The sequence below is a fragment of the Glandiceps talaboti genome, chromosome 8 (assembly GCF_964340395.1).
Source record: "Glandiceps talaboti chromosome 8, keGlaTala1.1, whole genome shotgun sequence".
In the NCBI taxonomy this organism is placed as follows: Eukaryota; Metazoa; Hemichordata; class Enteropneusta; family Spengelidae; genus Glandiceps; species Glandiceps talaboti.
Window position 1 is genome coordinate 23177708 of NC_135556.1, and position 26083 is coordinate 23203790.

Genomic DNA, 26083 nt, shown 5'->3' on the forward strand with positions numbered 1-26083 from the left:
ACCACATAAAAGTGCTCAATACGGTTAATAGAGCGAATTATATACTGTATATATATATATATATATATATATATATATATATATATATGTGTGTGTGTGTGTGTGTGTGTGTGTGTGTGTGTATGTGTGAAAATGAGTCTGATGACTCAGAAGAATGTTTGCCGTCAAGTCCGATCATCATGTTGGATTCTCATAATTTGTTCTATCATTAGGTTACTCATTGTTATACAATGAAACTAAAAGTATCATCTGTTAATAAGTATATGGGGACGTCTCCCCCCTTGCCCTATTTCTTTGTAATCCAGTGACATGAATGTTACCAGCTGCATAACCTTATACATTACCGACACGTCTGTGTCTTGCATACCGAATGTTTATGATAATCGCCAGCGACCTAGGGATTCCACCAGTGACAAACCCCCGTCTTTTAAACCATAGACAAACGTTATTTACCATCAAGGGTATAGGCGTAGGCCTACATAGCAACTGGGTTTCAACGTTTAGTTAGACAGTTAGACAGTTAGACAGTTATCTACACTGCAACGCAACGCCGTAGTCAACAATGCTGAACTTAAATGACAACATCATGATGAACAAACGAGATCACTTATCAACAATACCGACGGTTGGTCTTCCTGCCTACGGACCTTCTTTAACTTTTCCCAATCGAATGTCCGTGTTTGGCCGTACCGAACCAAGGTACGTCTTTTTTTTCGTCACAATTAATATACGTTCAAGGCTAAATACATATACAGAGTTTCGTTTGTCTTGACAAGCCGACACAAAGCTTTGATTTGTTTCTTTTTATCATTTGTGTCCAATGAATGAGAACAATTTATAAACATAATGGTGAGTTTTAACATGTTTTCTAGAAAAGGGAATGAAAAAATTAAAAATAGTGAATTGTAAAATGACATGAAAATTGTTTCGCTGGATTACATGCTTGTAAAATTGTTTAATATAGGCACTCTAGTATCACCTCAACAGTTTAAGTGTGAAAAATAACCTACACGTGTATGTATATCATCAATGTCGAATTGGTAGATTTATTTCATGCATGGTGATTTATCATTGTTGACATGATACATAGTAATCATAGAAGATGATTTTCTTACCTCCAAAATTAAATACATATATTTGTTACTGTCATTAATGGCTCTGGCGGAACTTTAAGAGCGGAACGAAGTAATTTTGGTTATGAAAACAACAAATTTTCTAGTTCACCCCCAGTGAATTCTTTCTCGACCACGATTAATTCCCTGATAGGTTGTAATGAATTGCAAATTAGGGATGTTATGTAATTTTTTCTTACTTTGCTGTATATCAGCCAGCCAGCCAGTCAGTCAGTCAGTCAGTTTGCCTGCCTGCCTGCCTGTCTGTCTGTCTGTCTGTCTGTCTGTCTGTCTGTCTGTCTGTCTGTCTTCAGTTATTGTTGTCTGTCGAGGCTGCAATGCCATTGGTACTAGTGTTTGTAATTGCGGCAGTATGTGTGTAAGCACTGTGATCTCTTACCACTAGAGAGAGAAGGTCGATAATACTTACATGTAATATTGCTGTAATTGATTCAGGTCACAAGTTTCATAGAACATTATGCTGGTATATTGGTTAGCAAAGGTGGATTCACCAACTGTTGAGTTTAGCCGAGTTTCCGTTTATGCACTATCTTTTCAAGTACATGTACACTATCGTGTGTATAAAACAAACCAATAAATCAATATTGATATTAATATTAATATTCATAAACTGTATGTGTAAACAACGAAGTCATCACAAATCAGAAAGATAGTATTTTGATTTTAATAACTAGACAATCGTGAAGATGACACCATTAGAAAATAACCAATAAATAAACCAATCAATTAAGGAAACAACCAAACGAAGAATTTAGACGAAAATAAATGAAACATTTATATTGCACTAATGAAAGAGGGAAGGTGCATATTATTCAAATGCCCCATAATGAACACTCATACCTGTGTATAAGGGCCTGGGTATAGGTCATGGTATATTTGCATATTTTTGAAGTAGGAGATTTAATTGCATAATAAGTAATGTCTCACTGCTGTCTGCAATACCCAAATAACAAAATATAAATAAATAAAACAAATATCTCTCAAAATCTTAAACCCTAAAACTAAAATGTTCGGAGTTTCTGTGGGTTGTGATGACATATTCAATAATTTGAAATCAGAAATATCTCGATGGTGAAATATGCAGGTACATACACAACATTCCAGCTGACAAACAGATAATGTTGTCGTGTAAGACGTAAAGAAAGTGTCTTTTGTAAAAAGTACAATATCGCCCAGCTTTATGGCATCAAAATCGTCATTCACGATCAATATTTAATATTTCAAAAAGTTGTCTTATTGTTATGATTGTGATTTAAGAATGGTAGAAACAAAGTGTTACTCGGCCTTCTTTCAGTTGTTCGTTCGACGTAACACTATGCGTTCTATTTTTGTGTATGGCTGGTTGTGTTTGATGCAAGGTCAGGGATCGGAGAGTATGTTACATGTATTTACCAGGTAGAGCACCTTTCTGAGTAAACAAAATCTCAGTATAACATGTTATTGAAACTTGTTACAAAAGTATAATATCCACACATCTGGTGAACACAAACAATTCAAATAAAAGAATATCATCAGTTTTTTTATTCTCGTGTAATGTTTCCCTACTTCATCGCTTTCCAAATTTCAGAAAAGTTCGCAAAGAAGTAAAAATTCAGTTTAAAAGTAATACAGGACCAATGTACATTTTCTCTTAGCTTGGACATCAAATGGATTGTTGTCTATTCGTAGTAATCACACGCCATGTTGACATTTACTTTGTACTAGGTCGGATACTTGGAAACCCACATTATTAATGAAGCTAGACTCAAGGCTAATAAGAAAAAATGTACAATTAATGTTATTACTGCAGCTCTTTTATTTTTAAATGACCATGAATTTAATGAGCCCTGGGACATCTGAAGAATTGAAAGAGGAGAAAAGAAGATGTCAACATAGCTATTATCTATATTAAGTCAATTTTAATATCAATTAAATGTCTTTCAATATCACGGAGTGTCGTCATGCCGTCATACACATAAGACAGACAGACAGACAGACAGACAGACAGACAGACAGACAGACAGACAGACAGACAGACAGACAGACAGACAGATAGACATTTCTTCTTATTTGAGATGTAACCATTTGTACAGTAAGCAGTGACGGGTCTGTGCTGACCAGGTGGTTACAATGCTATGCCGTGTCTAATAAGACGACCCATTTGTTCGAATGACAAGGTGTTTTGCCATAGCAAATGTATTCAACGACTGCCTAACTTAGGCATGCGTGTGATGAATCATGTGAATCGAAGTATACGAATATTTGAATATTTTTAAATGAACGGAATGGCTTTTCTGTAATGTACTGTTTTTAGAGAGAAAATTGCTCAGTCATTTGATCATCAGATAATGTACATATTCTTCAATGTCTTCCTGTATTTACATTGCATGCAATGAAATTATAATTACGTAGAGAGATTTATGTAAATTTATCATAATATCATTTGACATTTCCACTTATTTAATTTATTCGTTCTTATATCCTGTGTTCAATAATTAAGCCACGGCATTTACATTTGGGCCGATGGCCTTGGATGTACACAATAAAAGACAATACCACTCCTAATTCCCTTGCTGTGGAATAGGCTGGTTTTCTGGGACATTTTAGTTAGGAACATTTTCTATTCAATGAATTTAAACTGCGGACATGAAGATAGCTTGCTGATTATGTGTATTGTAAACTGACACCACCAGACTTCGGCAATATGCATTTCTAAAGACCACTTGTTCCCCTTTAGGCTGGTTGAATTACAATGTAGCTGAATCTCTGACGCACAAAAGAATGAAATAATTTAAAAGGTGCATAGAATAATATATACCATCATTTCTCTACTAGTCGTTTTTGTATTATTAGTATACTAGTACATGTATAATGGTTACTATGGAAATTGTGCTTTTAAGCATGGCGATGATTGGCATTGTTGTATAAGGCATAGCACCACCTACTTTGTCAAATAGATGTTACAATAAAACAGAAAACATTTTTCCCAACATTTTCATCTTTTACGTTGTATGCTCAATACACAGGATGGAAGTTGCACCCGAAGAGCTGGTTTCCCCATCAGCGATTGATATCGATGGCAAACGTAAAGTGGGGGAAGGATTGAGACTGGAAGTCGACCGAAGCAAAGATGAAAGATGCTGTAATTCTAGTAAATGCCTGTACCTCCAGGCGAGGTTCCGAAAGTACACAGAAATAACACCTATGCACGGAGTCAAATACATAGCATTACCTGATGTCCACATAGTGAGAAGGTATGTTTTATACTTTACACATTTAACACCTTCCCTAAAGAGGAACATTACATCGACGCTCTTCTCTGTTTTAATTTAAGATATTTACAAGGACACCAGAAAAAAGAGAGAGAGAGAGAGAGAGAGAGAGAGAGAGAGAGAGAGAGAGAGAGAGAGAGAGAGAGAGAGAGAGAGAGAGAGAGAGAGAGAGAGAGAGAGAGAGAGAGAGAGAGAGAGAGAGAGAGAGAGAGAGAGAGAGAGAGAGAGAGAGAGAGAGAGAGAGAGAGAGAGAGAGAGAGAGAGAGAGAGAGAGAGAGGGTATCTTTAAATATATATAAATATGATATCCTTAAATTTGTGATATCCTTAATTATAATAAGTATATTTTGTCCGAAATTTAATTTCGGTCAAGACGAGACTTCAGCCCTTTATTCAACATCGGTTTTCACAGTACGATTACAAGTTGATAAATCGTGGAAACACAGAATTCATTTAATCCACACTGACAGAAATTGTGAATGCCAGATATGACAAAGAGATTTTCACACACAACGTAAACACTTTCTGTAAACTATTCATATTTTGATGAGGCTTTATTTATAAACGTTTTGACAATTATCAACTTGGCCTGCAGTGCTATCAAGTTGTAACAGCTAGAAATGTCATTACTAAAATCCAAATATTTGACCAACGGACTCCGTGGTCAAACCATCATTTGAAGTTAATGATTGCAGGAGCGGTCGCATTTCTATGTAAGTTCCTCTTTGGTGAATTGAAATGTTAGTGATACATACAGAATGGTTAATTACTGCAACTACATAGGTTAGCTTGCTTTATAAAACTAAAAATTGCCCATAGCACTGATGCATAATAATAAATCATAAAAGATTTTCTGCATGTTTACCTTTATTACTTACGACTTCAATCAGTTATCTGTACACGCAGTTGATTAATATTCTATTACAGTTTATGAACTCGCCATCATTTATGTAAACTATGTCTTAAATTTTACTTCCATTCAATCCATTACTTCGTTGTCAACTAGTCAGTCGTGGGCATCTAATATACCTTAAGAGCAAGTTACGTTCTCCGTCACCCAGGGTGTATGTATACTATTATCATTGAACCTACCTCAACTCATCATTTCACCGCCTTCACAGATACAGTTTAATGTCGAGATCCCTCTCCCTAGTGAGTATGTGTCAACTGAAGCAAAGCCAAAATGAATGACTGGCAAACAAAGGATACATTGCTATCAGAAGGTTGACTATAACGACAGTTAATGATAAAAGCTACATGTATTAATCCCGGTTTGACAGTTGCATGGGTGGATGAAACATTCTCCAGCTAGTGATGTGACTTGGAAAGATAAGTCCCAAGACAGCCTTCCTATCATTAATCAGTATGAATGCAGCATACAAAGTCACTAAACTAGAAAAGGAAACCTTTTTGATGCTACCCATCACTTTACCGTACGCATATCGTCTCATATACATTACAAAATCGTACGAGCAATTTAGTCGTAAAACAGAAATACAAACAAAATCAGAAGTTTATGATATTCATTAAATTGCAAATGACGCATGAAATACGATGCACTCTTCCATCTTTAAATTACCATTTTACTAAGTGATCGTTTAAAGTGATGAGCAGGAATGATAAATTACATATACTCTCTGTAAACGACCTTTCCTGACTTTCAACATTACAATGTTATTTGTGTTTCCATGTGACATCGTCAATATATAGTAACACGTAGACAACGATGAGATTAAAATTAAAATTGAAATTAACATATTTTTCATCGAAAAATCTATTGATAAATCAGTAAAGAACCACGATTGATATAATACCAGCTGCGAGCTTCGTTGTAATGAACACTGTATTCAAATTAGCATCATTGGCTTCATAAACTATTAGTACGATATTTTTAGATCTGATGCTTCAACGATATGCAAATGAGGGTGAGCCTAACAGTTATTGATTGGTAGCCGAAATAAACCAAAGGAATAGTGAGCAATGCTATATTAGCTAGAGCAAAACCTATGGTGTACACGCAAGAGTACAACATGGCATACATAGAGAATTATGACAATAGAAGTTTACCTTACAATGAACTTGTATTCTATAGTTAAAGCCATAAAACCAAATATATGATTCAGAGTGGCTATTCAGTCGGGTACCTTTCCATGTTATGTATAGATGAATAACATTGTTATGCATAACCTAAAATTAATTTTATTTGTAACACACTCCATGTGGGCAGGATATTGTATGGAGTTCCATATACTAATTGTGTTTAATAATACCCCCTCCTTAGATGAACACAACTATGTATGTATCTAATGTAATTTGGTACGTCACTTTTTTAAATATACAATTTGCAATTTAATTGGACAATATTGATAACATATGCATTCTGATGTACAATTGGTGACTGTTGTATGTACATATAAGGGTTAATCATTGTCGACTGTTACGAACAGTATACAATGGATACATGTTGTGTCACATCAGAAGGTGTATGATATGATAGCGTGTATAATACTTGCGATCCATTCATAATGATGCGAAAGAGTTGAATAACATTTCGTATCGAAAGAGATAAGTCTGTTTATCTATTGAGTACTGCAATATAATAACGTGAAACAGATTAACAACGGCTCATTTCTCATTCATTTGGAGTCATTTGATTGCAAATATCGAACCAAACCAACCACAAGGCAGCTATGTTGAATATTTAACTAAGTCGTGATATACTTTGACCTTATGTTGTTGAGGTCATACAACATCCTGCCTCATTCAATTGTTTTATATAGTTTTTTGTTTGAAACATATTCAGACAATGACAATAAAACAAAACGTTGCATACTCTATAGAGGTATACTGAATACATGGTTCTACAGCTGTATATAGACATAATGGCTTGACTTTACGTATATTACCATTCCAATGTACCCCAATCAACTCTTAGGTTATATGCAGAAAATTGAAATCTTTTGCCGAACCATAAATTGATTTACCAATAACCACGTGTAGTAAGTTATAATTGAGGGGACAGTTTTGTTTTTAAATTAATATAGCTAGTAAGACGCCCCTCAATTACAATCCTGTTTTGTTCAGTAATGAAAGCGGTGTTATCTATCAATGAAAAACAACACTGGCAACTTGCTAACCAAAAAACCGGCTTTGACCATATATGCGTATGTTTTAAGCAAACTTCTGGCGACCACGTTCTGTTTTATCTGTTACGATGACATAAAAAGAGAAGACGTGCTGGATTGAGCACCCCGTCTTTCTAAGTCCCTTCACGCCTTTAACAAGTTAACGAGAATCATACAATCATATTACAAAATTGCCATTGTCATTGACGCTGTAAATAGATCACATGTTCTCTAGATAGAGGACAGTTCGTTTAATCAAATGGTGTAGCGTTACTTTAATAACAGAGGTGAAAGTAATAACATCCACCAAGCTTTAAGATGTTTTAATTTCATATCATATGTCTGCTTGATGTCCTGTATGGTGTCAAACTACAGACGCAACATACAATTTATTAATATGTATTACAGAAACTCGATACCAATATCATTTGCTATTTTAGGCCCCTGTCGAATTACATTATACATAACAAGTTTAGTAAATAAATAAATGTTTTCCTTTTTCATCTCTCCTAGGTTGTTATATACAATACTTGTTATCGTCGCAACAATTTGGATTGCATTCTATCTTTATGTCAGTGTTCACAAATATTTACAGTATCCTGTAAACACCGTGGTGGCAGTAAAATACGAAACTGAACTAGAGTTTCCCGCTGTCACAATCTGCAATTACAATCATTATCGCCGTTCTTACGTCAACGGTACAAAGTTTGAAGAATGGCAATACAAATGGTTTGATCCTGTTGACAGATTTAATGGTCTCGAACCTTTTCAAACCAATTGGACTTCGAAAGTTGTCCAACAAGAACTTGAAAAGAACAGGACAGAATTCGAGCTGGAAGCTGCACATATTGGGACAAATATGATAGTAGGCTGCAAACTTGGCAACACTGATCGACCCTGCAGTGTGCATAATAATTTTTCGAGGGTGCATACTGATTTCGGGGTGTGCTATACTTTTAATGGATTCGAAAACTCGAGTAGGGATCGGTTAACAGTTCATCAAGGTGGTAGAAGACATGGTCTACGTATATGGGTGAATATCGAACAGCATGAATATATACCATCAGCATACTTTGGGGCTGGTGTCAAGGTAATAATGTACGCTTATTGACTCACGTTTATTACCCCAAGGGCTGTTATGCAGCAACACTTTCGTGAGGCTGAAAACTGAGGGATATTTGCTATGCATAACAGCACGACGAGTAACATGATATCAACTAGGACCCGAATACGGCCAGACAATAAGTGTTTTATAACACATCACATTCTCAGGCACATGTTTCTTTCCATAGTCAAATCACCGATGAATAGTTGCCCAGGGAATATAGTATACAAATAGTTCCCGCTCTTTTGGCTACTGCTGGCCACTTGTCCGTACCATGTGATACGATGTCAGCCAATCACTGAAGGCTGTATGAAAACGACATGTTATGCATTATGTTTGTGCTGCACTAGTGCATCTCTATCTCTATCTGTATCTGTCTGTCTGTCTGTCTGTCTGTCTGTCTGTCTGTCTGTCTGTCTGTCTGTCTGTCTGTCCCTCCCTCCCTCCCTCCCCCCTCTCCCTCTCCCCTCTCTCTCTCTCTCTCTCCTCTCTCTCTCTCTCTCTCTCTCTCTCTCTCTCTCTCTCTCTCTCTCTCTCTCTCTCTCTCTCTCTCTCTCTCTCTCTCTCTCTCTCTCTCTCTCTCTCTCTCTCTCTCTCTCTCTCTCTCTCTCTCTCTCTCTCTCTCTCTCTCTCTCTCTCTCTCTCTCTCTCTCTGACGAATTAGTATTGTGTTAATAAATAAAACAGTAATTTCATCTGCATTACAGATAGTGATACATCGCCACAGAGAGGTCCCTCTGGTGACTGATTACGGTATAGCTGTGGCACCGGGAACTGAAACATTTATCGCCGTTGAACAGGTTCATGTAGGTTTATTTCATATTTGTTATTCAATGTTAGTTACTTGTTGCATATTACATGATTTTGTAATCGTACTCTAACATTAGAAGATCCTGGGGTATTGATGCAGAAGTAACTCCGTCGACAGTTGATACTCTGTCTGTCTGTCTGTCTGTCTGCCTGTCTGCCTGTCTGTCTCTCTGTCTGTCTCTCTGTCTGTCTGTCTGTCTGTCTGCCTACCTGTCTGTCTGTCTGTCTGTCTGTCTGTCTGTCTGTCTGCCTGTCTGTCTGTCTGTCTGTTGTATTAGTCTCTGCCTACCTATCTCTGTCTGTCTATGTATATCAGTATCTTCCTTCTTTCTGTCCATTGAGTCACAATGTCGATCAAGTAACACTATTCCTCTACACCCGTTGTGATGTCATCAGGTGTAATACCAGTGTCAGACTTCAAACACACCGTCAACGTTGCTGTTACTTATCCTCAAACGAACAGTAAACCTTATGTTCATTGACAAATTATGCAAAGTATTGATAAGTGGCCAGTGACACATACTACCATGATTAATGAGAAAGTGTTCATCAAATCCGAGTAATTTCTAAATAACATAACTATTTGACAACTGAAATTAACTTTTTCTTTGTAATAGGAGGAAAATAAAAAATCACCTTATGAAGGTGGTTGTGGTGATTTGAAGCTTAAATATTTTCCTGTGTATACCAAAAATAACTGTCTCATGGAAAAATTCACTGAACGAGTTGTTAGTCAATGCAAATGCCGTGAGCCATACATGCCAGGTGAGATTATTTATTTACTGGTATTGAATTTCACAGTTATATTGAGTTTACATTGTAATGAAATAAGTCGTAATTCCCTTTTTGCTTCATAGAATAAGGCACACTGTTTCATTTGATAAAGAATGACATTTAACCTTTGAATGTCGAAGATTTGAACTACTAAACCTAAATGACGCTAAATGAGTGGCGGAGACAAATACAGTTGAAACTTAACCCCAGGATGGGGATAAGTCTTGTAATAAGACCTCGGATTTGCGCTCGGAAGGTTGCCGAAGAAAGCCGAAGGCTGACATTGCTTGTGATGGTCTCGAGCACTCCCTCGACAGCACCTACAGTGCTATGCTTAATCAGGATATGGTCGCTTTGAAAGTTCGAAGATTATCCGATGGTCTAGCAGTTAGACTAAGTGAGCATATGACCTTTTGTTGCATACGAAAAATACAAAATTAACATATCATTCAACCAATCAATGACATCGTTAAATTTATGGCAGGTTCAGAATACCGAGTTTGTAACTATCAAGAAAAGATTGAATGTGCAGATGAAGAGTTGGGTAAGTGAGTGAGTGAGTAACTGTTTAGAATAATAATGATTCGTCCAAATAAAAGTCTGAAATTTGTTGAATGGTCGCCAAAAGAGCAACGCCTTAGTGTTAAAGAAGCAGGGGGAAGCCAGAGTACCCGGCGAAAACCTGTCTGTTTATATATAGTACATGATCTCTGTAACGTAACCACTGGCCTAAAGAAATTATGGGTAAAGTAAACAACTCGCGTACAAATTTAAACTCGTCATATACATGTATGTTACTGATGTTAGACCCGACCATTGTGTTTATTGATTCTTAGTCAACAGTTTGAATTGGTCATAGTTCGACATTTAAAAGTGTATGCTTGTATGGTATAAACATAGCTGGTTCTACTGTACAACTTTCCACCTCACAAAGCAAAATGAATTGTTTGTTTGTCACTTTGAAATATCGAAATTGGCTAAATACAAAACAATATCTTGTTGCTTATCTACAATTTTGAAATAGCTTTTGAAGTCGTATCCTCTGAAACCCAGGAATCGTAAATAATGACGTCATCATACACTGAAACCCAGGAATCATAAATCATGACGTCATTAACTACTGGAAACCAGGAATCATAAATCATGAAATGCCATTTCTATGCTTACAGGGAAATTATCAGCATCCGTAGACTGCCCTCATGAATGTGATAATATTTTCTTTAAACAAACGACAAGCTTCGCTGGCTTTCCCGCCATTCGGATTCAAGAACTCTTTGAACGGGAATCCAATATAAATGCTACTGAGCTAAGGTAATATCAGATAAAATTGAATATCCTAAGTGCTCATTGCCTTCTGATAAACAGTTATGAATATACATTGTTCATCTAATATATATTCATGTATGCTAAGATTCAGCTTCCAAGTATGAAGGAACTGGCCAATTTGGTCATTCACAGAATTTCATATCAGTGTATTTGATTTAACCTCAGGCTTGTCTTGTATTTAACAATATCGATGTCGAATTGTAAGGAATTATAATAAGTCAGTAAATTGAATATTAAATGAACGTTTCTCAATAGCCAGTCGCAATTTTCTTTCCTCCGTTCTCATCTCTTCAGGGAAAATTATCTGGTTGTGAATGTCTTTTATGAAGAGTTGAGTGTTGTATATGTGAAGCAAGTCCCAGCTTATGAGTTTTTGACCTTCTTAGGTATGTATCCGATTAAACTAACAAAATAGCTGCAGCAGTGACGTCACAACATGTCATACCAGTTCATCATTTACAATTTGTCAATACCTCACACCTTATTATTAACCTGAAAGAAAACGTTGTTTGGCTTGACAATCTTACAAATATTGCTACGTTTCAGTGTCTGGCTCCACAACAATCTTACTAACATTGCTACATTCCAGTGTCTGGCTCAACAGCTAACATTGCTATATTTTATCGCCTTGCTCGACAAATATATATGCCAACTTGGTAAGGCTTTTGTTGAGAAAGACGATAAACTGTAGCAGTAGTAAGTTATGTTTCTCGAAAGAGACAATGTTTTGTTTTAGGTCTCCCAATTTCCACCCTGTTTTTACTCAGTTGAATATACTTCAGATTAGTGGTGTAGCATACGGCAATAAGTGAGATACTCCTCCCCAAAGCAGGCTTTTGTGCAGTAAAATGTAAATAGTGTGAAGCATTTCCCTTGTTCTTAATTTAGCAGGGGTCTTTTAGTCACGCGTGCACGGCTCAACATCAATTATAAGTGATTAATGAAGACAAAATGACTGTGAAAAAATATTTATTTCTTAGCTAATATTTACTTCAGAGCGTAAACAACTAAAAGTACAACCTGTTGATTAGTTAACTACGTTACTTCACACTTTCTTTTCAGCTGACTTTGGTGGTCAACTCGGACTGTGTCTTGGCGCTAGTCTGCTGAGTGCATACGAAACAATTGACTTTGTTCTCGTTTCGATTCACAAGGCATGGAGACGTCATAAATGATCGCCAACTCTTGTGCAATGGATGCTGACAATATGTACAAAGGAACTTAAGAATATCTTCATTTTTTTAAACTTTTAAACCTCAAATGCAGCGAGTCATGTTCATGTTACCATAGCAATCAAAAAGGAAAGCTTGGAAAATGAAGCTTTGTGAAAAAGGTCATCCTGAAATCATACAATCGATAAATATACACAGAGAATTCTGCCAGTTTTTAAATTGTAAGTGTAACAGTTAGGGCCGATCATTTTAGTTGGAGGGGGGGGGGTATTTTGATGGGGTGTCATTTTGGAAAACACTACTTGACGCGGAGGGGGGGGGGCTAACTTCAAATTATGAATATCGAATATCATAGTGATATTTACTGCATATTAAAATACCTACATTCCTAGCTTATTGAAGACTATATGTAAAATAAAGTGTGATTATGAACACATTTCCTTAATGATCAATCTGAATATTGTGAACAAGAAATCGTTGTTGTTTAGTGTTGGTGAAGTGGTTAAAGCGTTTGTATTAAAGTTGACAATTGATCCCCAATTTGTACACATGGACATAAGTAATCAATCTTGTCGTAACTTTCCTAGTTTTAAGTTCAGAGAGAGAGAGAGAGAGAGAGAGAGAGAGAGAGAGAGAGAGAGAGAGAGAGAGAGAGAGAGAGAGAGAGAGAGAGAGAGAGAGAGAGAGAGAGAGAGAGAGAGAGTGAGTGAGTGGGAGAGAGAGAGAGAGAGAGAGAGAGAGAGAGAGAGAGAGAGAGAGAGAGAGAGAGAGTGAGTGAGTGGGGGGAGAGAGAGGGGGAGAGAGAGAGCGAGAGTGAGTGAATGGGGGGGAGAAGGGAGAGAGAGAGTGAGTGGGGGAGAGAGGGGGGAGGGAGAGAGAGAGAGAGAGAGGGGGGGAGAGGCAGAGACAGAGAAAGAGACAGAGGCAGACATATAGGCAGTGCCTCTGTTATAGATGCCCTAGTATTTGAACAATTATTATAGCCAGCATAATGTTTAGTGTTAATCGAATTCTTACACAATTACAGTGAAAAGTATTGGCTATACCGAAAAGTGACACTTTACAAGCATGTTTTACATGTATGGTTCAAAATTCGTTCAGCAAAAGGTAATCCACTCAGACACTTTTAATATATGTGTGTAAGTGTGTGCCGCAAGTACTGTAATAAAGACGGCAGTACTCACCGTAGATTTCTAGACAAGTATAAAAGTACATTGGTGTGAATGGTCAAACTATACTTGTTTGAACTCAGGCGGGCGCAACTAACCGTATACACCTACTTGCATAAAGTTATGAATGGATGGTGAAGGACCAGGGAGTGAACAAATCAAGGTACGTTTATTTGATACACATCTGCTAATTTCGACAATGAATCTAGACAGAAATGAAGGACGTTCAGCCCATCTCTACAGTTTTAGGTTAGGTAAACACTATACCTACTTGACCATTTCATGAATATATGGTGTACTCTAACATCCCTTAACCTGATGCGTCTTGTCATGTTCGCTGACTTGTCTTTGGATTAAAACAACTGGTAAGGCGACAAGACATACATATTGGGTCAATGACACCCCATCTTGCAAGGTCACAAAACATACATATTGGGTCAGTGACACCCCATCTTGCAAAATATCACTACAGCCAGCAAAAGAATAACTATAAACGTACCATGTCGCGAGTACCCTCTGTTCCGGTTGCTCTCAGCGATAGAACTCCAGATAAGTTTGTTCCTTGAACTCTTATTTCTTAAACAAAGTGGAAATGTTTTTTTTAAATGCCGTGATATGTTAAATTGAGCAATATAACCCCACATTATCTAAAGCAATCAAACATTCTAGCTCTGTCAAATTTTGCAGTAAAACTTCAGGCATTCTTCATTGTCAAAATGGTTGGTGTCATTATTTTTGAACTGTAATTATGTATTAAGCTTATTTGCGATAATATGCACATGACAAAGAGACTAGTATTATTAAATTTATCAACAAAAGAATATGATATTCGTTCGTTATAGTTATGTGAAATTCGCAATAACTTATATCAAATATTCATGAATGATGGCTTTATTCAATTAGGTTTAATCAAATGAAATTAGAGGACATATTGTACATACATTAGTGCATAATAGTTGAATGCAATGACGTACTTTGATATGATGCGGCTTTTTTGGTAAAATTGAAGACTGATATTGTAAACAGTTCTGTAATGAAAGAATCAAGAGGATTTCGAAAGCGATGAAATGCAAAATCGCCTCTTTGTAAAACGTACTTTTCATTGTGTGCATTGCCAGATTACCTACATGGAAACACGCCCACGGCTTTTTTTGGTTTAATATTTCATATTTGATTGCCAGCAAGTGCCACGCCCACCCACCATTTTTGTTTATTTACTGTCTCCGATCAAGAAACACACATGACCAGCTTGACAATAGCACAAGTGCAATTCCACTGCGGGAGGGTTCATTCAACGAAGAAAGTGACTACATGCATACATGTTTTGCCGTGTGGTACTGTTGTCGTGGCAACAGACAGGTAAGAAAAAAGTTACACGAGGGAATAGAAGTGTCTCACATCAATCACTTCACAATGATACGATATTACACGGTATTACTATGACAACCCCGATCGATAGACGTCACTTTTTAATTTAAATTGAATGTATTGGTTTAAACAAAGTCATTACTAATGACTGTGTGATTATTAATAAAGAAATACCCTTTTGATTACAATATTACAATTTCATCATTTTGATGTCTATCAAAATTTACTTAGTCGCGTTTTTCGCTCGCTCTCCTCTTTGCGTAACCATCAAGCATAAGTCAATAAATTTGGGTCGGCATTTGACAAGTCACAATGGAATTGGTCTATGTTTAATTGAGTTTTCAAAGAAGATTCAGATACAAACATAAGTGCTTCGGGTCATGCGATTCTCCATTGGTAATAGAATAAGTGAACATTGAGTCGAAGATGCTGTGACAACACACGCAGTTTGATTGCACGCACCGTCGTTAGCTTTACTATCCGAGGGACTAACTGTAATACCAAGACAAATCTTCGAAATCTTTTCTTTCTAGAAATTCTACATTAATCCAAAAACATTGGACGTCTTGCAATCACCATGAATTCGAGCGCCTTTCACTTATCACCTACTGTAGCTCCTGAAGTAGGGATCTCGACAAGGAAAAGTAATTATTCCGAGAGTGTGGATCAGAACGAAACCAGGGAAGTCCAAAAAGGTAACGATGACGACAAAGACGGTATAAGGAACAGATTGCAACGGTTCAGTCAAGAAACTAGTATGCATGGTCTTCACTATATTGGATCGAGAGACATTCATAGAGTACGAAGGTAGGATTTACGTGCTTGTTATTCTAGTTGTATTCATTATTAATGGATTCTACTAGCTAAACGGAGTTTCCCATCTCTATGATAAATATTAACAATTTATTTATTTACGAGCATAAACAGAGTTTATAACTGCACTTAAAGGTTTAATTCCGGTCCCTCGAGTGTGCATAGTTATTAATAGCAACTTAAGATCGTTTCTGCTGTCGACAAAACTCCGTATTTAAAGTTTTCGTCTGTGTAGAAACGATCGTGTACTGGGTCAAAACAATTTCTAAAAAAATGGAAAAACAATCTCGACCTATCTAACTCTATTTTCTGATGAAAATACCCGAAAAAATATCTTTTTATCGTTGCCTAAGAATATTTTTATGATTTTCCCAAGTTTCCCAAGTTTCTGAAGGGATATACTTGTTTACTAGAATATATATATTGGTAGTACAACAGAGTGAAATTGCTACAGGCATGGAGTTCAGATCCATAATAAGACATTAGTTAATCATGAAAGCACCACAAATCAAGTACACACAAATACACAGCCTGAACTCGAAGGGAATCATGGCACTGACAATAAACACATGAAAAATCCATATTGATTAGCCAAATAAGCTTCTGTAATTTGCTAAGTTATTGTGTTTTGCACACTTTTGATTTTTGTTTGGATAAAATGTCTGAATATTAATTAGTCTCATTAGCATATTTATAATAATTTTCGGATGGTTTTCAAGATCATTGGCGTTTCTAGGCAGGAAACTGATTTAGCTTTCACATGAATGCCCGACGAGTATTTATTAATTTTTTGACGATTAAGTATTTTACCATTCCTACGGGAGAATTTTCAGCGTAAATCTGGTCTTTTGTAGCGATAAAATGTTATTTTTATGTCTAAAATGAAGCACTCTAGATATTGCTCTCTTCGCCATCTATTCTTACACGAAGATGAGAGTAGAAATAATAATATGAGCAGAAATATCAATTTTAAAAAATGCCTTTGTTGGTCGTCCTTTGATATACTTGTCAAAGTGAAATGACGTTTATTCAGTAATGTACACATTTTAGGAGCGAACATGTCATGTAGTGAAAGCGTCTTTATTGACAGTTATATTACATTCATTTGTAAATGTCTTCACTATGTCTCCCCTAATGACTTCCTTTCAGTTAGTTCGTTTAAGTGGCTATGCCTTGAATAAACTTAATTTATTTTGTAATAAGAGAGATATGGACATTTTAAATTAATCTTAGGCTTAAAAGCTATCAGGCGTCCTTCTCCAATATAAAAGTCCTACGTTTTCACGTGACAGAACGACAGACTGACATTCACATATACAAAACGTTTATTATCCTTTACAATCTCACATTGAATTTCATTCGAGTAATTTGCGTAAAAAGGTCCCACATGCTAATTAATCACAGGATATCAATTGAGTTACCACGCTTCGACTGACATGTCATAAAATAATTTGGGTCGACTTTTCATTTATGGGTCGCCATGGAGATTCTGCTAGCATCACAATTTAGGTCATTTTTCATCACCAAGCGGTCTGTTTGATGTAATATGTTTACCGCCGCTTCATGCTACTACAAGCGGGTGGAGAACATCAAACAAATGTACCCACTTCGTGTCCTCTTCATCAATGTTGCACTTGGCATAAGCCGTATATAGGAGTTACACGAACGGTTGGACCGAATTCGCATGCAAGATATCATAGTCATACACATTCTGACTCAAGTCATGAATATGATACAGGGAGTTAGCGACCCCAATTATAATCTTAGCACAAATAGTAGTCACAATCTTGTAGTTCCACGATCTTACGATAAGTTGAATGATAGTGCTTTTGTCGTCTGTGGTCCGAGACTGTGGAACTCCATTCCAGAAGAGTTGAAATGTTTAGATGAAGTGGAGCAATTTGAAAGAGGGTTGAAGACTTTCCCCTTGTATGTGTTTTTTTAAACCACTCTCTTTACAAATTGTTTTGATTTACTAAATGAATTTTACCTGGTGTGTATTAATTGTTGTTTGTATGGTATTTTTTAAGTCTCCTTTAACTTATTGTGCAGCGCTTTTGAATATTTTGAAAATAGAGGAAGCATTTTAGAAATGAAATACAAATATGTAAAATGTGAAATGAATAACCACCGTTTATCTTGACAATATGTGATGTCTTCAATGAAGTCAATCTGTGTAATTTTATGCAAATATCAACATTTGACTAATTACACTCAATTTATCCCAGAAGTCATACAATTTGAATTCCAACACAACGCTGCAATTTTCATCTCTTCTGTGAGAGGTGTCCGATCATCGCCTCAATACATTACATGGTTGAAGTGATTTCATAACAGTGTACACGGTAAGCATGTAAACTGGTGTAATGAGGTTAACATCGAAATATTGGAGTGTTTTCAACGAAGTCGTTTTTACTGTATCAAATACCACACACTGGATAAAAGACAATTATCGTCCAATATTTGAACTAATGTAATGTAAAGTTGTCAACTTGTCGCCCATTATCGTACTTAAAGTTCTAAACGTTCGGACACTTAGATGTCCCTATTGCTGTCTTCTGCCTTCAAAAGAACAGTTTCAACACACTTGATACATTTATTGAAATGAAAATTGATAATAACGGAGGAACAAAAATTTGCAATAAAGACAAGATAATGAGTTTTCTCTGAGTCTTAATTAGAAGGGTAAGGAAATGAAAGCTCTCTCGACATCAATACATACACATCTACGTTTCTACGCATATATCCTCCAAATAGTGTAATTTCCAGTTGCACCGGCAATGAAGACGTGAAATATCTTATTACACGATTTGAATTCTTCGAACCACTAATTGACCGACAACACCTGCCTTTGTTTGTTTGTTTGTTTGTTTGTTTGTTTGTTTGTTTGTAAATTTATTTGTTCCACTCAGGAGTGTTACTAGGCATAAAATACTCCAAATGTTTAGTTTAGAACAGTCAGTTATATTTTAGACATATTATTCTCAGCGCAAGCTATACTAATTGCATATAAAGGGGATATTGATATTCACAGGATTCAGCTGGAACGCTGAGTGTAAATGTTAGACGAACAGTTGTTTGGAAACAATCAACTTGCACTCTGGTCTTAACCATCAAACCACACCGCACCACACCACATCTCACCACATCACATCATATCTAATCACATGGCATGGCATTTCATCACACCATAACATAACATAGCATAGAATAGCATAGTATATCATATTATACCCCTGCTTTTTTAATAAATTACCGATAATAGTATAGGCATCAACAATGATACAAATACTGTGTTGTTCCATCGACAGGTTTATCTACGCTATCATCGTGGCCGGTACAGCGGGCTGGCTCCTCTCAATCCTTTATCTTAATAGCATAAAATATGCCTCATATTTGGTGAGTATGACGCTATCATTAAGATACCAACCAGAGATGATGTTCCCTGCTGTCACAGTATGTAATTACAACAGGTACCGCAAATCCTATATAAATGGTTCAAAGTTCGAAGAGTGGCAAGGAGAGTTATATGACCCGAAAATAGGGAAAGGTGAAATATCAAACATTGATTGGACGTCAGAAGATGCTCTCCAGGAACTCTCCAAAAACCGCACGGAATTCGAAATCAATGCAGCTCACTCAAAGGAAGGAATGATTTGGGGTTGTCAATTAGGTACAACCGAAAGGAACTGTAGTGCTGAACTGAACTTTACTACAACTTACACTGACTTTGGTGTGTGCTACACTTACAATGGTTTGATTGGGACGAGTCCTGAAGATGCTGTGAAAGTGAAAATGAGTGGCAGCAGACATGGCTTTAGCATGTTCCTATATCTAGACCAAAGCGAATATAGTGCAGGAGAACATTTAGGAGCTGGTTTCAAGGTAGAGCACCACTGATTTTGTCTCGTGATTATGACCGCGTTTTTACACAAATCATGAAAGAAGACGGCTGTTATTTTTCACCATGAGATCCCACCACATTTAAATAATTTATGATCCTAAAACTGCTAACTAAGATGACTGATAGTAAGACACATTATGTATTGAAAACAGTAATGGACATTGAAAAACGCGAAGGTAATCTGCCGACATATTTGCCACATCTATGGTATTTAAATGAATACAGGACAGTCTGTCAAGTGGTCTTTAATGTATTTTTCTTTTTTTTACCAGATACTTCTTCATCACCCAGGCGAAGTACCACTGATTACAGACTATGGCATTGCAATATCTCCGGGCACAGAAACATTCTTGTCGACCTCTTTGGTTGTAGTAAGTAATACACGGTTTAACATTTTTAACTTCAAAAGGAAAATACATCTATTATGTTAACCTAAGTCAGTAACAAATGAGGGAGACAGACAGACAGACAGACAGACAGACAGACAGACAGACAGACAGACAGACAGACAGGAAAGCGTTGAGAAACAGAGAGAAGCAGGACTTCTAGAGCCACAGACAGACACAGGTGGATAGACAGAATTTATAAATTACAATGAATTTGTAAGTTGTAAGCGACAGGACGATGAACGTATAGATACATAAGGACAATAACAGGCCTCTTTTTGCACAGGAAAAGAACCAACAAGCTCCTTACATCACAGACTGTAAGGAACTAGAACTCCAGTACTATTCGCGATACTCCAAGAGTAATTGTATTATGGAAAGAATCACAGATGAAGTTGCATCTACATGCAATTGTACAGAATTGTACATGGAAGGTAAGTTCTTTACCGTCTTGTTTTAAATTATCATGTATTGCCACTTATTACATGGAAGGCAAGTTCTTTACTAGCTGCAATAATTGTAGCGTTTGTTGTGATTTTGAGGACTTTTTCTGCTGTTTTTGTGTTTTTTTGTCGTTTCGATGTTTTACCTGAAGCAAACGCTACAAATCCTGTAACGTAAACAAATAGACGGAAGTGATTCAGATCAGAATCGCAAAGTTAGATGGATTTTTCTGCTAAATTATGCCTTACCTGCCAAAGAATAGGGCATTTTCTAACTCCAACATATATGTATATTACGGAGCCCAAGAAATGTTCAGAGGTACCTCAATCCCGTCCAAATCGACATAAGTAACAGATGCAGCATTTTGAAACGGGCAGTTACTGACATCTCGGAACGGCAAATAGCACAAAAACAGCAGAAAAACCTCTCAAAATCACAGCAAACGCTACAGTTATTGTAGCTAAATCTTTACATTTTTCCAATTGTCATGTATTGCCACTTATTACATTCCTCAATATACACATGCAATCATTATATTGGTTGAGATATGAACATCTGGGATATTTTACTGGGCAGGAGAAACTTACATTACCCAAAGGCAATATCCAAGAAAGCTGTACCTCGTGTAAATAAAATGGTAATTTGACAAATTCTTGAGACGAGAACAGAAAATGATTATTTTACTAATTTCAGACCTAATTTAGTAATATCACTAACTTTGTTTGCTGTCTTTGATCTAAAGAAGATGTCGATAAGACACAACAACTTGTTGTCTAAGAATTTATAGTCTTGAACTTGAAGTTAATGTACAGCTGCGAAGTCTTAAAACATGATGTCAAGGGCGAGAATACTAATACATGTAAAATGGCGCCTATCATCACATTCATTTCTAACCATGAACTGTTTCGATATTTTTTCTTTGCAATTCAATTAAGGGCCACACCGAATTTGCAATTATCAAGAGAAGATTGAGTGCGTTGATAAAGTATTCGCAGGTGAGTTTTTATTCTTTTACTAATGTGGTTATCAAATAAAGGTAACATGTACAGAGTCAATAAATAAAAAAGAGATTTATTGTCTCTCAAACACAGTAAAAATGTCAAAAATATATTATGTAATTTATCAAATGTTAAAATCTGTAAAAACGAAATGTTGAATTAAATTCTTTGACATATAACTGTATAAGTGATGACGTCACCGCTGTGAGAGTGATTTAATCGGCATAAATTTTTGTTGAGGTTTTGATTTTTACTCATTTTTTTGTAAAGGTAGCAGTAATAAAGCGTTTGACCCATGTCCGGTTGCCTGTGATATCGCATACTACGACACGTATCCAAGTTATGCAAAGTACCCTGGCAGTCACATCTTGGACTACGTGCAGTCAAAGTACAATTTGTCTTCCCAAAGCGTAAGGTAATGTTTCCCTAAATCTACGATCTCAAAACAAACACCCAAAATTTGCTTAAAAGGTGCAACAGTAACTTACCGGAATATATAGCGACGTTGAAATCGTAACTAGGATGCTCATGGCCCCAACAATGTGGAGGGTGCACTGGTGTTATTTTTGTTAAGCTGGTAGTCTTTCCTACAAACACAAACAAGTAACAAACTTCTTATTTGTCTTTCCTACAACAAGGAAAAATAAGCAGAGGTCACCGAATGACTAATAGTTTATTCTTGATTGATAACATTTCGCGAAAATTCCATTTACTCTTGTGTAAAGAAGACTTTAAATATGCGCCAAGAGACAAGGAAGCAAAAATACACTTGTTAACATTTTCACCCAATCATGTTTCAGTGAAAACTCAGCGTATGTACACATTTACTTCAGGGAACTCAGCTACATGTACATCGAACAAGTTCCTGCATACGACGGCATGTCATTTTTAGGTACGTCACATTTTCCATGTCTCATTGTCATAAGGTTTTGTCGTTCACAGAAGTTAACTTGTAACCTTTTACAAATCGGCTCTTGGGGAGGGCCATGTTTTAGAAAACGAGATTAGGGGAGGATCACATTTTACTTTGACTCATTGTATTGCCTAACATTGCAATATTTTCATTGTTTCGTCATCCTATCACTGCCACTATTCCAAATTCCATTGCTGCCATTCGGGTTGTTATGGTTATGGTTAGGGTTAGGGTTAGGTGCCATGACATCAGCCTATATCAAATTGCTACTGACAGCCATATAATGAATTAATAGTCATTTGTGGTGTAAGGAGAGGAGTGGGTCTCACAGGTGTAAAACGGGAGCAGTTACTAGGTAAGATACCAGTGATAATGTTGTGGAGATGTTGACCTCGCACTCAACAATGTCAGAAGTGTGCCAATGTAACAGATAGGAGGGGGAGACTTCTAATGTTAATGTAACCCTCCTCCAATGTTACTCTCTCTCTCCACTCCGTACACGGGATCGACTTGGACTTGAAAGGGAATAGCTGAGACTACACATAGTGTTCATGGTTAACCTGGATCATTTAGAAGTAGCCAAGGAGCAGATCGAAGCTCCTAGTCTAGGCCTAGCTGTTGCCTTGAGCTCGCTTGCTTCCAAAGAATGAATCAACATTAATTTTTTATAAACATAAAATATACAATACTCAAATGATTGGGTGATAAAATAATCAGCACCATAAATGAATAAAACGGAAGTGTTGCTGTTGCCTTAATTCAATGCACATTATAGTGACAAATATGAAAACTAGCTAAACAATGTTCAACTGTCCGTAATTAATCATTATTTGACATCGACGATCACTTAATAACTTTCAGTGTTGTCATCTCAGAAGAATACTATTCGCGAAATGCAAACATTTGTTCTAAGTATTAATTCATGACAGCTGAGAGTTCACGGTGACCTCGCGTGGCATTAAAACTTTGAAAATATTAAAAAGTTGTATTTTGTCACCCGTAACACCAATCTAATCATTGGGAGTTGAATTGTGGCATTCAGCTCAGCCAATGAGATCGAAACACATGTATTTATTAGTGCCGTGCCTTCACGCACATCCACATGGCGGTAGTAGTGGGAAATTATCCAATGCCTTTAAACGGTCAACATTGGTGGCAGCGGTGGGGATGAAGTCCTTACCATTGATTCTAGGACTCACGTCCTTTTACACATCTGAGAGCATTTAACTCTTGTTTTGAATGGGGGGGGGGTCATGTTTTAGAGAAAAAATGTTGAGTGAGGGCCACTTTTTAGCACGACGGAGTCGGGTGATGGTCATATTTTACGCAATGGTCTAGTCCGACGAGCCTAATTTCCCCCGGTCCTCCATCCTTGTAATTACTGAAGGCTCCCCTAGTCTAAAGCATTATTTCTCACACATGTCATAGACATCATTGATGCAATCGCTATATAATTTAATTGGTGCTCTTCATTCTTCCGGGGTTTGCACTCAGAACTGACGAGTGCAAACCCACGAACAATAAAAAGCTCAAAACAAAGCCCAAATGCAACAATCATAGATAGTTCAAACTGTACGACTTCAAAAACTGATTCTAATGCCTACGCCTTGTTTACATCATAGCCACAAAAATATATATGCTGATCAAATTCGAGGTCTTTTTACAGGTCGAAAATAGAACTGTGGCACAGTTAGGGTAAAATGTCCACTTAGTAAGACTGTAGCTAACTATTATAGTTACAGAGGCGCGATAGTGATAACCCAGTGGTCAATGGAATGGTGTAAGACTGTAGCTAACTATTTGAGTTACAAAGGGGGCGACAGTGATAAGCCAGTGGTCAATGGAATCGTGTTTTAAAGATTGTAGCTGTCAATTATAGTTACAGAGGGGCGATAGCGATAACCCAGTGGTCAATGAAGGGGCGATAGTGATAACCCAGTGGTCAATGAAATCACGTAAGATTTTGAGGCACGCAGAGCCACATTAAAATCTTGTCGACAAAAACAAAAAAATCAGAAGGTGACGTAAAAATTTAGAGGAAACGAGGATTAAATTTTACTCACCAGTCTGTTCTTGAAATCATGGAGAAGCCAAACTAGATTACTATCTGCAAACGCCCCACAGCATATAGTGCCCACGTCATGACTGTCCTCTCACATCAAAATCAAATCCCGGAATGACAAAACTGATAGAAACACGTGTTCCACAAGTTCCAGATGGTTGAAATAAATTGGCCAATCATTGGCCTGTTGCACACAATGACTTGTTAATTTATGTATACATCTTCAAACCCAATTGGCCAATTTGTGACTACACACAGGTGTGTTTGCTGTTCATTTAAAATCATAATCTTTCCAACACTTTCAGTGTGAGGATTCATGTTTTTGATAGTTCTATTCAGCTGCATTTAACTTATTGAGCCAAAACAATCTTTAATCATGAGTACGTTTGTAAACGTGATTGGTGTGAACGTGGTCACGGGAAGCTGCTTAATGAACTCGAGTCGGGCTATAGTGCAGATATTGCACCAACCAAGTGTGTAGCTAGCTGCACTATAGCCCTTCTCTCGTTCATTAACCATTAGTTACTTCCCTTTTCCAAGATCACCTACAATTGGTGACCTGCTTGGTACAAGTATACATAATTAACAAGTCCATTGCAGCTGCAAGTAGATTGATATTACATTGTAATACAGTAAATTTAGCGAACCCTTTGTCAAGTGTTGGTGTGTTTTTATAAATCTTGCAATTGCACTTAGAATTGAGATAACACTGTAGTAGAACATATACTGCAAACAGTGCACACATTTTTTCCGTTTTTGTATTCTCTTGATAGGTGACTTTGGTGGCCAGATGGGATTATGTCTTGGAGCGAGTCTTCTGAGTGCATTTGAATGCATAGAATTCATTTTGATCTCGATACTGAAAATATTCAAACGTTAAAGGCAGTTGTGCGCCAATCCTCCATGGAAGAGACTTTTCCAACATTCTCGAATTTACTCGTCCTTTTTCCATCTTTTTCCACATCGAAAGTGTCAACACAGACTGGATTGATGTTTGATGGTTAGGTTTAGTATCAGGATTTACCGATCACGTATTTATCTTTCTTTCATAAATCTATCTGTTGGTGGCTTTACTTTGATGCATTTCAGAAAAATGCGATGATATCAATTATTTATAAAAGTAAAAATCTTAGCATTTCGGAGTTCGACACACAAATACTTGTGTACAAATACTTCACAACATGTTATCATAATGCAGTCTACATGAGAGGTAAGTCGACACAGTAGACGATGGTGATTAAGATTTCTGTTTAGTTCCTGCAGTGCAGATTGTTGCGTCTTTTGATATGGTCCATGTAAAATGTTGTTGAAGCAGTCGACAATTTTGTAA

The 26083-nt window shown here is 36.8% G+C and overlaps 2 protein-coding genes across 2 annotated transcripts; both read left to right on the top strand.

Annotated features, from left to right (window-relative positions):
- The first annotated feature begins 486 nt into the window (after positions 1-486).
- On the top strand, positions 487-12931 carry LOC144439106 (acid-sensing ion channel 2-like). The gene is made up of 9 exons (XM_078128369.1): positions 487-699; positions 4139-4366; positions 8023-8599; positions 9322-9420; positions 10042-10189; positions 10683-10742; positions 11368-11509; positions 11819-11910; positions 12587-12931. The coding sequence occupies exons 1-9, from the start codon at positions 563-565 to the stop codon at positions 12697-12699; spliced, it is 1596 nt and encodes a 531-aa protein (XP_077984495.1). The 5' UTR covers positions 487-562; the 3' UTR covers positions 12700-12931.
- A 2879-nt stretch (positions 12932-15810) lies between these two features.
- On the top strand, positions 15811-25633 carry LOC144439393 (acid-sensing ion channel 4-A-like). Its single transcript, XM_078128680.1, has 7 exons — positions 15811-16040; positions 19358-19931; positions 20223-20321; positions 20623-20770; positions 22049-22193; positions 22579-22670; positions 25527-25633. Exons 1-7 carry the CDS (start codon positions 15811-15813, stop codon positions 25631-25633), a joined length of 1395 nt encoding a protein of 464 aa, XP_077984806.1.
- Positions 25634-26083: the final 450 nt, after the last annotated feature.